Source organism: Saccostrea cucullata, unplaced genomic scaffold (assembly GCF_032062105.1).
Source record: "Saccostrea cucullata isolate Sc308-1 unplaced genomic scaffold, CSIRO_AGI_Scuc_v1 ctg2447, whole genome shotgun sequence".
NCBI classification, from domain to species: Eukaryota; Metazoa; Mollusca; class Bivalvia; order Ostreida; family Ostreidae; genus Saccostrea; species Saccostrea cuccullata.
Window position 1 is genome coordinate 56,176 of NW_026936030.1, and position 12,989 is coordinate 69,164.

The 12,989-nt window shown below is 34.6% G+C and overlaps 1 protein-coding gene across 1 annotated transcript in view; it reads left to right on the plus strand.

Moving 5' to 3' along the window:
• The window catches only part of LOC134244633 (uncharacterized), a gene marked incomplete at its 3' end in the record, with an annotated part of 32,054 nt that extends 19,355 nt beyond the window's left edge, over nt 1-12,699 (plus strand). Inside the window, exons 24-40 of the mRNA XM_062726892.1 lie at nt 67-109; nt 226-386; nt 517-576; nt 718-930; nt 1,029-1,269; nt 1,549-1,651; nt 2,041-2,194; nt 2,527-2,753; nt 3,044-3,203; nt 3,657-3,882; nt 5,209-5,416; nt 5,536-5,733; nt 6,230-6,533; nt 8,212-8,450; nt 10,337-10,526; nt 11,410-11,628; nt 12,514-12,699. Coding sequence (XP_062582876.1) covers nt 67-109; nt 226-386; nt 517-576; nt 718-930; nt 1,029-1,269; nt 1,549-1,651; nt 2,041-2,194; nt 2,527-2,753; nt 3,044-3,203; nt 3,657-3,882; nt 5,209-5,416; nt 5,536-5,733; nt 6,230-6,533; nt 8,212-8,450; nt 10,337-10,526; nt 11,410-11,628; nt 12,514-12,699 — 3,132 coding nt within the window. The remainder of the gene's footprint in view (nt 1-66; nt 110-225; nt 387-516; nt 577-717; nt 931-1,028; nt 1,270-1,548; nt 1,652-2,040; nt 2,195-2,526; nt 2,754-3,043; nt 3,204-3,656; nt 3,883-5,208; nt 5,417-5,535; nt 5,734-6,229; nt 6,534-8,211; nt 8,451-10,336; nt 10,527-11,409; nt 11,629-12,513) is intronic.
• Nucleotides 12,700-12,989: the final 290 nt, after the last annotated feature.

The window sequence follows — 12,989 nt, forward strand, 5'->3', positions numbered from 1 at the left end:
CACCTAAATCACTAGTATTTTTTAATTTGCATTATGTTTAAATGTTTATTATTTTTTAATTTGCAGATACCATGGAAAAGATTGGAATTCATGGGGTTGTAAGTTTTGAGTAAGTCAATTGGACATCAACTCTCAATATTTCTCAGCTTCCACCATGACCTTCCAACTGTACTGCACAACATGTTTATAGTTTTTATACCATATATGAATCTGGTTTTTTCACAGGTTTCATGTTACAAATGTGGTGAGTGAGAGAAAAATGAGAATTGATGGGAATATCAAATTGTGTTTTGAACAAAACAACTGTACTGAAGTACTGATCTTCCATGACCTGCCCATCAGTCATAGTGTCTGTAATGTTAGCAGTGGTGAGACAGCAATTGAAGGTTGGTATATAAAACTGTATTAGTAATGGTGCAGCATTTACAATACAATACCAAAATTATTAGAACATGATCTCTATCTCTTTTAGAGGAAATATTGGATACAAGTTAATCAAATGATGTCTCATTTTAGGTATCAGCTTTGACTTTTGGAGACAAACAGAATGTGAAGCTAATCTCTTTGATCCAGCAGGTATTATTTGTGTATGCCTATGGGCAAAAAATATTAATATTGGCACACAGATTTAGCTTGATTCCCATAATGTGACTGAATTAAGTGTAGCCAATTTATGAAGAATTAATGTGCAATCATCTACAACCCTTTTATTTGCAGCATGTAATGAAACACAGATAGAGGGTATTCCGTTAGCGATGCAGAAATACTGCAAATATCTATCTGACTGCAGTGGATTAGAATGCTGCTTTGAGAATGAATTTAGTCTTGGTAACAGAAGTCTCTATTTTATGGTAAGGCTGGACTGTGACCACTTGGTATTCCAAATAGAGAACAAAAAAGTGCAGAAATCATTGAAAGCCCTTTCTAATGGTAAGATATGATAAAGAGAGTGGTGCATTTTTTCTTATGATTGAATCAAAATGCAAACAAGAAGAGACTAACAAATTCGTAAAATTCATGAATTTCAGATGTGGAATACAGAGAACCTATTGGAAATCCAACTGCATTTCAATTTAACTACACGGTACTAAATCATAGTACAAATTACCGGTATGGTGTTGGAGTTGTTTTATTAGTAAGAGAATCCAAACCAACATCTGCAGGAATTATCATTTATAATGTCATGCTTTCAAACACTACCCGAGTAATGCCACAGGGATGTGGTACTAGCAGAAGAAGAAGGAAGAGGCGATCTGTTGATATTTCACAGTAAGTGAGGCTGCTCACAATCAACAAATTTTTTATCCAATGTTTGCATCTACAGACATTGTAAAATTCAAAATCACATATTACATTAAAAATAAAATGAATTAGAAGTACATCGATCTATGCAAAGAAAGAAGATTTTAAAAAATATCAATAATTTTGATATTAATGTGAAACATCTTTAAGATTGATAAGTTATGACTTAAGTAGATGGATCATTCATCCATAGTACTACTTAATTAAGTTACTGTTTTAAAAATTCTTCAATATTTTTTCTGATAGATTAGACACAGAAAAATTAACAGATGGAATTAGGGCTCTCCTTGAAAGTGATGCACCTAACAACAAGTTTGAGGAATTTTGGCAAAGAATAATTGAGAAAAATGTGAGTATTTTTGGTATAGCATCACTTAAATATAAGAAGTTTTCAGGAAAAAGTCAGCTAATTTAACATTTTCAAAATATTACAAGTTTAGAAGCTTAAGAGATAAAAAAAAATTTGTTCATATTGGATACTTTATATTTATTATGGTGATGAAAGTAGATAACAGCTTCCCCTTTACTAAAATAACTACACATGTACTTTAACACGTATAATTTTTTTGGGGGGGTGGATTTTTTTTTTATTTGAAAAGAACACTTTATTTAGATGATATCTCAAAAAGCCTTTGTGATTTTGCAATGGAATTTTATATCAATATGGCATGAATAAGTCTTATTTCTTTTTTGGGTCATTGGAGAGCAAATGAAAGTAAATCACAATTCTTTTTATAGAAACTTGAAAAGGCACAGAATTTGGCTGCTACACTTCTTTCCAGTGATGACGTAACAACAGGTATAAAGTCTCAGATTCAGGCTCTAGGGTCTGGTAACCCATTCACCATCAAAACAACAGAAGACAATGCTCCATCTGTTACTGTGCAGGGAGGTAATTATAAACATGAAAATTAGAGTACTGTACAGAATTATATATAAAACGGCCTCGTTTGAAGTTTTTAGCGTCTGGTTTTATGGTTTTGTTTAACATAAATATTTTCCTTGTAACATCAAGTATAGACATAGAAATAATTATTTATATTTTGTACAAATTTTAGCATATATTTTACTTTTCATACATGTGTAAAAAAAAAAAAAAAAAAAAAAAAAAAAAAAAAAGTGATTAAAAAAGAGGTCACTTTTTTAAAACTGTTTAAGATTGAACTTAAGAAAAAAACAGTTAGAGAAGAAATTTTAAAAGTTCTTCAATTTTTGCTTTAAAAGGTGCTGCCATTGCTGATGTTTTGGTGACTCTCAACTCAATACCTGGTAGAAGTCACCAGTCATATATTGTTGGCAGTGGAGTAACACAGTATGGAGCTAAATTACTCGGGAACAAACTGGCTTGCATGACTATAGGAGACTTGGAGTCTCTATTAAGTCTGAAAAACATAGATCCTGTAAAGGTTGCATTGCTTCTAAAAGACATGCAGGATTTGTCAAAAGCTTTGGTAAGATTATGTAAAGTTTTCTATGAAAAATGTTTTGTTTTAATAAGAAGCCTTAAATATTTGGGCATGGAAAGGTCATTGAAATTGAAAATGTAAATTTTTCTTGGGATCATAAAAATTATAGTAAGTTATATATATTCATATCTATAAATATGATTTGAATAGATTTATGAACAATGTTAAGTAATTTTATATATGATATCAAGGTGTTTGTTTTAGCCATTGGACCTCTTGTTCTGAATTGTGGGTAATAATAATAGTGAAGTTTATACTTATTTTATATATTGCAGTACTCTGAGTTTATCAGCAAGTTGTTCACTGATGGAGCCAGAATATTTAAAAATTTTGAAGTGTATCTAAAGGAAGATTTCAGCTTCCCTAGACAACATGGATCTTTTTTCTCTTTTTCAAAGACATTTCTTGTTGGAGGATTTATTACCGTAAATTTTGGTGAGGGCATTATAATGATTTCTTTTATTCAGAAGTAACATTTTAAACAGTAGATAAAGTAAAAAATTTTAATTTCAATGAATCTTAATTATTTTATGTATATAGATATCTTACAGTAAAATAAAATGGGAGTAACTAAAGTTTTTGCAGACTGGAGTTTATTTGAATCATGATCTACCCTGCACATCCCTGGGCAAGGTGTGACCACTTTTCAATAGTGAACTGATTTTTGCTTTTCTCTCACCAAAGTGCCCAGGTCAGTGATGTGGCCCATGGGCCTCTTGTTTCCTGTCAAACCACCTGTCATTTAGTCTGTATATCTGTCATAAACTTTAATCTCTCTCATAACTTTTGAATTTTTGTGTGATCTATTGTTTATTTTACACTAATGGCCAATTTTGCATGATGCTAGATGAAATATTTGAAGTAATAATGATTTTGTTCTTTTTATAGGGTTTGGAGTGGACTACTATTTTGGTGTAAAGTTTTCAGTTGATGCAAAGCTCCTGGAAATGAAAGGAGCAGTGACGACTGAGCCTTATGGGGGGTTGATGGTCTGGGGAGAACTAGGGTTTGGGTTTTTACTGTATGCCAAACTACGGCTTGAAGGTCACATAATGGACACTGGATTTCCAATTATTGCAGAAGTTGATTTCCTTAAATTTCCAATTGATGTTACGTAAGTCATAACATCTTAACAAATAGTTACAAACTTTAGGAAAAGTAATTTATAATCGTCGAGATTTTCATATGATTTAGTATTATGGATACAAAGTTTTAAAAGGTATCGTTTTCAGTCTGTTATATTAGGAAGAGGGAGAAAAATAATATTTTTGCTTATAATCAATATTGAAAAGTATAAGCATAGAAAAATATTTGCTGTAAGAATTTGAAAGGAAATGTTTGCTTTTAACATAATGAAAATTGTCAGTATTGGAAAATGAAAAGGTATGTCATTTTTATTCAGCATACCAAGGAAGAGAATGAAAACATTTTTTTATACCCCCCGCAAACGAAGGAATCACCTTGTCCGTCTGTCTATCTCTCCATCTGTCTGTCCGTCTGTCTGTGCAAACGTGTCTGGTCTATATCTCTCTTACAGTAGGACATTAGAATCTACTACTCCACACAAAGATTGCCCATGACCTAAGGGTGTGTCATGACCTTGACCCAAGGTCATTTGGGGAACTTCAAGGTCAATGGAAGAACAATTTCATAATTTGTGTCCGGCCCATATCTTTCTTATGGATAAACTTGGTAGGTTCTCATTTCACACAAAGATTGCCCATGACTTAAGGGTCTGTCATGACCTTGACCAAAGGTCATTTGGGGAAGTTCAAGGTCACTGGAAGAAAAATTTCATAATTCGTGTCCAGTCGATATCTTTCTTTTGGATAAACTTGGTTAGTTCTCATTTCACACAAAGATTTTCCATGACCTGAGGGTGTGTCATGATCTTGACCCAAGGTCATTTGGGGAAGTTCAAGGTCACTGGAAGAAAAATTTCATAATTCTTGTCCTGTCCATATCTTTCTTATGGATAAACTTGGTAGGTTCTCATTTCACACAAAGATTGCCCATGACCTAAGAATGTGTCATGACCTTGATCCAAGGTTATTTGGGGAAGTTCAAGGTCACTGGAAGAAAAATTTCATAATTCTTGTCTGGTCCATATCTTTCTTATGGATAAACTTGGCAGGTTCTCATTTCACACAAAGATTGCCCATGACCTAAGGGTGTGTCATGACCTTGACCCAAGGTCATTTTGGGAACTACAAGGTCACTGGAAGAAAAATTTCATAATTCGTGTGTGATACATATCTTTATTGTGGAAAAACTTACTTCTGAAAAACCCAGCGGGGGGTATTTTGTCCCGTTTGGACAGTTTAAGTTATAATCTGGCGAATGCTGTAATAGAAAGTAAAAAGTGGGATGGGCAGTGTCACAGACTAGTATTCAACATATTTCGTCTGTGTTCAGCAAGGAGAATTTTCTTTCATTTCAGTCTTACCATGTATTTGAGACTTACCCCACTTAAACTACGACTGTATGCACTAGTTACTTTGGAAGTAGACTTGTGGGTTTATACATTAAGAATGACTTTATTCAAAGCTAAACTTTGGCAATATGAAACTCCATCAATCAGGCTGAAACTCATTGACAACAAAAAAGATGAGAAGGACAACACACCACCCAAACTTTTAAGTTTTGGAGTAAGTTAGATTCTGCTAACGATTTCCTTTAGTGAACATTTTTTAAAAAATATTGTACTTTAATATTAATCATAGAATTTAAGATTTTGCTGTGTATGAATTGTTTTGCTTTTCCTTAGGGAAAAACTCCCGCAGGATCCTGTGGAGTTGAACAGGTAGCAGGTAGAGATCACACAGCACCAGAGTTTACCATCAATGTTATGGCTGAGGATGACAGAAGTAATGTTAATCTACACTTAGACATAGGAACAGTACCAGGGGGCTCTAATGTTATGTCCAGGAAACAACTTGGAGGCTTTTCCACTGCATTGAATGATGTATGTTTACTTTCAAATGGGGAATTGGTACACAAAAATAACAAGAAACTCAAACTGGATTTGCAGTCTGTGGTGTGAATTCCTTAAACTTTAAAACATATTCAGTTACTTTTCTTAAATTGTTGAATTGTCAGCACAATTTTTGTCCCAAGTTTTATTTGAGAAACACATCTCCAAACTTTAGTTTTAATTTTCACTGTGATAGGGTGATTAAAAAGAAGAATTGAGATCTTTTTGAATGGAGAATGTGAAATAAAAAATTCTTCTTTGCATTTGAACTTCTTGAAAAAATAAAGCATTTGAGAGCAATTTTTCTAGAATCTGAATTAGAAAAACTTGTATAATATATAAAAGTTGCTTATCTGCAGGGAATATTACTAAAAATGATATTCAGTGAATGTCTGTGTCCTTAGGTCTTGTTTATGAATGCTTCAGCATTTCAAAAAAACGTTTTAATATTCAAATGTTTCTCTTTTTTTTAAAATGGATTTTATAGGTTTTAAGACCAGCTGGAGTTCCTTTATACTTCACTATCCATGTGTCCAATGAGGCAGGAGTGAGTGTCCCAGCCTCCTGTAAACTAAACACGTATGACATGACAATACCGGGAGGAAGGATGGCAGAGGCCTTTACCTCAACCAGTAATCCCAATGTTCTGAAGGCAGTAGTCACAGTGTATGAAGACTCGCCCCTCACAGAGACCAAAGTAGCTGTGGGGTATGGCAGGAGCATTTGGGGAGAACAAATCATCAGATGGACAACTGTTTCATTAGCTGACAATGCTGTTAATTATGATGTGGGTGAGTGAATTTTTTATGCATAAATTGAAATGGTAACATGGACAGACCATTTAGTACACCCCAAACACCACTGACATGTTTAAGAAATGCTCTAGCCCCTAATGGCAGCTCAAAACCAAGGTATTTTTTTTAAATGAGGGTCATACTGCAAGATCTCAAGTTCAGATAGAAAGATCTTGCCACAAGGATGACAAGTGAAATATAAATGCCCCAACACCAACCATTCTGAAAATATGGCCAAACTCAATGCTATTTTCAAAAGTAGGTCATACTCAAAGATTTAGGTCGAGAGATAAAAATATTGATACTAAAGAAGAGCCTTTTCACAAGGAAGACATAATTGAAAGATATGAAAGCCTAAATATCAACTGTTTAAAAGTACATGTAATAGGCAAGATGAAAGATTATTTTAATGTGTGTTGGTCAAACTCAAAGGCCAAGGCTCTGAGGTCAAAAATAAGGGTACCCCAAGAATGATCTTATCAAGACATGAGGAATACACATTGTAAAGAAGAAAGTTCTATAGTACGTTAACATTTGTTGCTAAGTCTTTTAGATTTTCAATAAGCATTTCTAGTGACAAGTTCTTTTCTTTTGATACCATTATTTTCTGACCTCTTGACACTGACCTTGAAGTTTGACCTTTTTTTATACCCCCCGCAAACGAAGTTAGATGTCTAGCTGTCTGTCCGTCCGTCTAGCTGTCTGTCTGTCTATCCATCTGTCTGTTCAAACGTGTCCGGTCCATATCTTTCTTATGGAGGAACATTAGAATCTACTACTCCACACAAAGATTGCTCATGACCTTGACCCAAGGACATTTGGGGAAGTTCAAGGTCACTGGAAGAAAAATTCATAATTTGTGTCCGGTCCACATCTTTTTTATGGATAAACTTGGTAGGTTCTCATTTCATGCAAAGATTGCCCATGACCCAAGGGTGTGTCATGACCTGACCCAAGGTCATATGGGGAACTTTAAGGTCACTGGAAGAAAAATTTCATAATTCGTGTCCAGTCCATATCTTTCTTATGGATAAACTTGGTTAGTTCTCATTTCACACAAAGATTTTCCATGACCTGAGGGTGTGTCATGACCTTGACCCAAGGTCATTTGGGGAAGTTCAAGGTCACTGGAAGAAAAATTTCATAATTCATTTGTGATACATATCTTTATTATGGAAAAACTTACATCTGAAAACTCCAGCGGGGGTATTTTGTCCCGTTTGGACAGTTCTAGTTTTTTTTACTATTAATCTTTGCCATATTTTCTGTTTAGCTGGAACTTTGGCTTTTTTATTTCATTTATGTATTTCTTGAGACAAGACCTATTTGAGTATCACCAGTTTTAAACTCTTGACCTTGGAGTTTGATCTACATAAGAAAAACTTGAACTTTGACCTTGAACTGCTATATAGAGGAAGCAATGTTTCACAAACACATCTTGGATTATTTATAGCAAAGCCTAAGGCATACGTAAGCTTGGTTATAATAGAGGGAGTTTTATTAGATTTATTTAAAAGGAAGCACAGAATCACAAAACTGACTGGACTTGAGCATCTCATGAAGTTGAGGTCATTGAAAGAAAACCTTTTCCTAGTTTCTATTAAGTAATTAAAGAAAAAGGGAATGGAGACATGGTAGTTATTAAAAGTAATGTTGCTTGAATTCCTTATTTTAGGACATGATCCTTTGAATCAGAAAGTGATTAAATTGTTTTCATCTGGAAAGACTGGGAGACTTGTAGGAAGGGGCATCAAAGCAGCAGAGGACTTCGAGATAACAACTAAAGAGGAATGTGCAAAAAAGTGTAATGCAATGCATGTCACAAAGTGCCTAAGTTTTAATTACGATTATGGATCATCTGGACATTGTGAACTTCTGGAAGCCATAGAAGGACATGACCACAAAATTTCACGAGTAAGTATTGCTAGAAGAAAGAAATATTGACAAGATCTTTTCCCTTGTCTTCCTTGCAGTTTTTTAGGGCTCCACTTCAAAATAGCCTGCCCTATGATCATTCATCTGTCAAACTACACAAACATAATTTTTGGTCTATAAGGTGAAAAATGAAAATAATTGCCATGTATATTTTTCATTTATTTGAGAATTTAACATAAGTCTAAGATTAGTCTACAGACTATATACCTACTATGTACAATGTAGATGAAGAATTACCTAACTGAGAAAAATCTTTACAAATTCAGATCATTTGGTTAGAAATATAACAATTTGTAATATTATACTTTCATTAGTAAATTAGTTGAATTTGATTGGTGGAGAAACATTTGTTAAAAACACTATTAACTGCTGAATAATGAAGCCATGCCCTCCAGCGTAGCAACAGTCAACATTGCTTGACGACGGGTTGTATTAAAAAAAATAGTGACTGTGCAGAATTTATGCGCGCACGTTTCACTGTTATATGAATTTGTATAAAACATTCAGTATAATATAATAAATATAGCATGTAGTTGAGTGTAACATTGAAAATTTTCACCCCTCGAAAACCATTGTCAACCTCAGCTGTGCCTCGGTTGACAACGGTTATATATTTATATATTTATATATTATTTTTCAACTTACAATCTCCATATTTACTACAAACTGTCTTTTTGAAGATTCAAACTAGTTAGGGCCCCGCTTGGTGGGCACCCTATAGTGATCAGTCTGTCCGTCCGTCCGTCCGACCAAGATCTCTTGTCCGGAGCATATTTTCATACTACACCCACAGAGTGTCTTTGGGTTACCGTTGTGCAGTGACCTTAAACCATGTTTCTAGGTCAAAGGTCAAGGTCATAGCAGAATTATATGAAAAATCCTTGTCCTGAGGATATCTTCTCTCTCCTAGGCCCAATCAGGCTCATACTTCACCCACAGAGTGCCTTTGGGTAACCAATGTACAGTGACTTTAAATCATGTTTCTAGGTCAAAGGTCAAGGTCATAGCAGAATTATATGAAAAATCCTTTTCCTGAGCATATCTTCTCTCTCCTAGGCCCAATCGGGCTCTTACTTCAGCAACAGAGTGCCTTTGGATAACCAGTGTGCAGTGACCTTGAACAATGTTTCTAGGTCAAAGGTCAAGGTCATAGCAGAATTTTATGAAAATCCTTGTCTGGAGCATATCTTCTCTCTCCTTGGCCGAATCTAATTCATACTTCAGCCACAGAGTGCCTTTGGGTAACCGGTGTGCATTGACCTTGAACCATGTTTCTAGGTCAAAGGTCAAGGTCAAAGCAGAATTATATGAAAAATCCTTGTCCTGAGCATATCTTCTCCCTCCTTGGCCTAATCTGGCTCATACTTCACCCACAGAGTGCCTTTGGGTAACCGGTGTGCATTGACCTTGAACCATGTTTCTTGGTCAAAGGTCAAGGTCAAAGCAGAATTATATGAAAAATCCTTGTCCTCAGCATATCTTCTCTCTCCTTGGCCTAATCTGGCTCATACTTCACTCACAGAGGGGCACTGGTCAATGAATGTGCAGTGACCTTGGTCAAAAATTCTAGGTCATGGTCAGAATTATCCTCTCTGTTTAATATCTTTGTTTGGTGCATAATTTTTTCCCCTTAATTTCAGTAAATTTATATTACTGATGGTACAAGATAACTTCTACATGTATATATATCTGTAAATTCGCAATATCCCTGAAGTTGTACTTAATTACTTTTACTGTATTACTGTATACACTGTATTACTACCTTACATATTCATGTTCATTGTTGAAAGCGGGACCTTTTGAGATGGCCACCATCTCAATCATATCTAGTTAAGATTATTGTTATTGTTATAAAATTTTAATAGGATGGTCATTACATGCACTTCGAGAAGCTTGGAGTAGGTTCCAACAGAGGATTTGTGTATGAAAATGTACAGTTACCACACAACCAAATCATCTACTTCAACTTTCATGCTGTGAACAGTCTTGGATTTGAGAACATACTGTCATCCAAACCCATTATAACAGATTATACACCTCCAGATCCAACTTCTTGTAAGTATTATTTTCAGTGGAAAGAATATGAAATGAAGTGTAAATATGATTGATTATCAAGTCACCTGAGTTGCTTAAAGTTCTTCATCCGTCATGCATTAACTTTGAATATCTCAAGTCCCATATTAGGGATCCTTGGATGAAGTTGATTCAACTTTTTAGCTAGCATAAGCCTTCAAAGAGGAGGGCCAGGACCATTGAGGAAATTTTACCCAACCATAGCAAAGAGTGTCATTGGATGGTGTTAATTCAAATCAAACAAAGTACCATAACCTCTTTTAAGTTGAAATGATAAAGGAATAGTGAAAATTGGATGGGGTCAGTGTAAAATCCCATCCTCAAGAACAACATCCAGAAAAGGTGACATTTTAGTGAAAGCTGTTTCTGAGGAAGGATAGATTCAGATTTGCTCAAACCATGACCCTGAATCATGTTTTAATCAATGGGATAAGTTAGGGCCACTTTGTTCGATCAAAGTTTAACATAGCAATTCATAGCAAATATCTTAAAAGTTCTTCTCAAAAACAGAAAATTCATGATTATATATATAGTCATTTTAATACTAAAGACCTAACCAGGTAGTGTAGATTCAGGTTCAAATCATGGGAAAAGGAAGGGAGAGTAGACAATATGGCAATGACCTTCCTTATGACTCTAAAACAGACCTGTTGTTGATTCTCAGGATCAAATTAACATATTGATGAATTTGGTTATTTATTTGCACACATCGTCGGAAACCCACGGTCGGTCTCGCTTCTCTTACCTCAAAGCGAGACCGACCGTGGGTTTCCGACGATGATTTGCACAATGTTTGTCCAGATTTATACAAATTTTTAATCTGTAATTTGTAATTGAATTCAATATTGGTAAATCCTGTTTTTAGGGCAAATAAACATCACAAGTGACAAATCTGAAACTATAAAGTGTGAGGATGTGATTCCTGATGATAGAGATGACTGGGAAGAGAGATTCTGTGAAGGAGTGAATCCAAAGACAAAGAATCACCGAATCATCATAGACGGAGAGGGTTCAGAGACTGTTTATAATGGCCATACTTATAAGAATGACCTGAAGTATACCAGGGCTAATAGATATATATCTGGTAATGACAAAGGTGTTGGACTAACAGTTTAAACTAAAAAATATGCTCTAATTGAAATACCATTATAATCATAAATATTTTATTTTATTATATGATTGAATAATTTCCATCTCTCTGATTGGCTGAGATCCAACTATGTTAGAAAAATATTATGTTGTATTGACCTGCACGTGACGTTCCAAGTCAATACAAGGCTTTATTTCCTCTACATTGATCTAAAAATAGATTAGGAAATTCCAAATTGATACAAATTGTTTAAAAAAGCTAATTAAACGACTATGGTTTTTATTTCCATGTGAACAAAACATAAGCGAATATATATTTCAGGTGAGGGTGGTAAGAGGGGATGCAGGGAAGCCCCCCACCCCCTCCCTAAAACTTTTACTGAACAACAAGTTTTTGTTTTACTTTTTGGCAGTCAGTTTTCCCTGATAATACTCATTCCTTTCAAAATCTATCCTATAAAAAAGACTGACATTATATATTTCTTTCATGGATACTAAAATTGATTTATAAAAACATTCCAAATTGATTCGATTGGTAAGGTTTATTAACATTTTAATTCCGTTTCTCTCTTGTATTTGGCTAGGATTTAATAAAATGCAAACAAGTACTGAGCTGTATCATTTTATCAGTGAATCATATAATAAAACAATTATTGCTGTTTTTTCGGTCAATACAATGATTTAGCCATCTTCGAAGTACAATATTCACCTCGCCCTTCGGGCTCGGTGAATATTGTACTCCTCAGATCGCTAAATCATTGTATTGACCTCAAAAACCAGCAATAATTGTATAGTATTTCAATATCATCATATTTTCAGTTTTTGATATTAGATTTTATGTTTAAAAGAATGACTTGTAATAATTTTTTATGTTTTTTAGCCAACTGGGACGGTATCTATGACAATGAGACAGGAATTCTGGGATACTCTGTGACAGCTGGGGAGTCAATCTGTGAGGAGAAAATAAAGCAGCATCACGATCCTCATGCTCACCTGTTTGACCGGTCACAGTGGACACACAGTGTTATGATGTCCCCACTGGAAGAACCATACACTGTTTTACCAGGTGTGATTTATACTCCATATTTTACATCTGATTCAGAATGACTGACTTTGATTTCTTGTTGAAGTTTTAAGCTATGATAGGAATTTACAGTATTTTATTTTTAGCTTTACTGGTCAGAGACCAGAAGAGCTTATGCGATAGTTATGCGTCCGGCGTCTGTCCGTCTGTCTGTCTGTCTGTAAACAATTTTTTTAAAATGCTTCTCCTCCTACAGTTTTGGTTTGATTTTAATATAACTTGGCACACAAGCAGACTACACTGAGATACATAATTCTGATATCGGTTTTTGA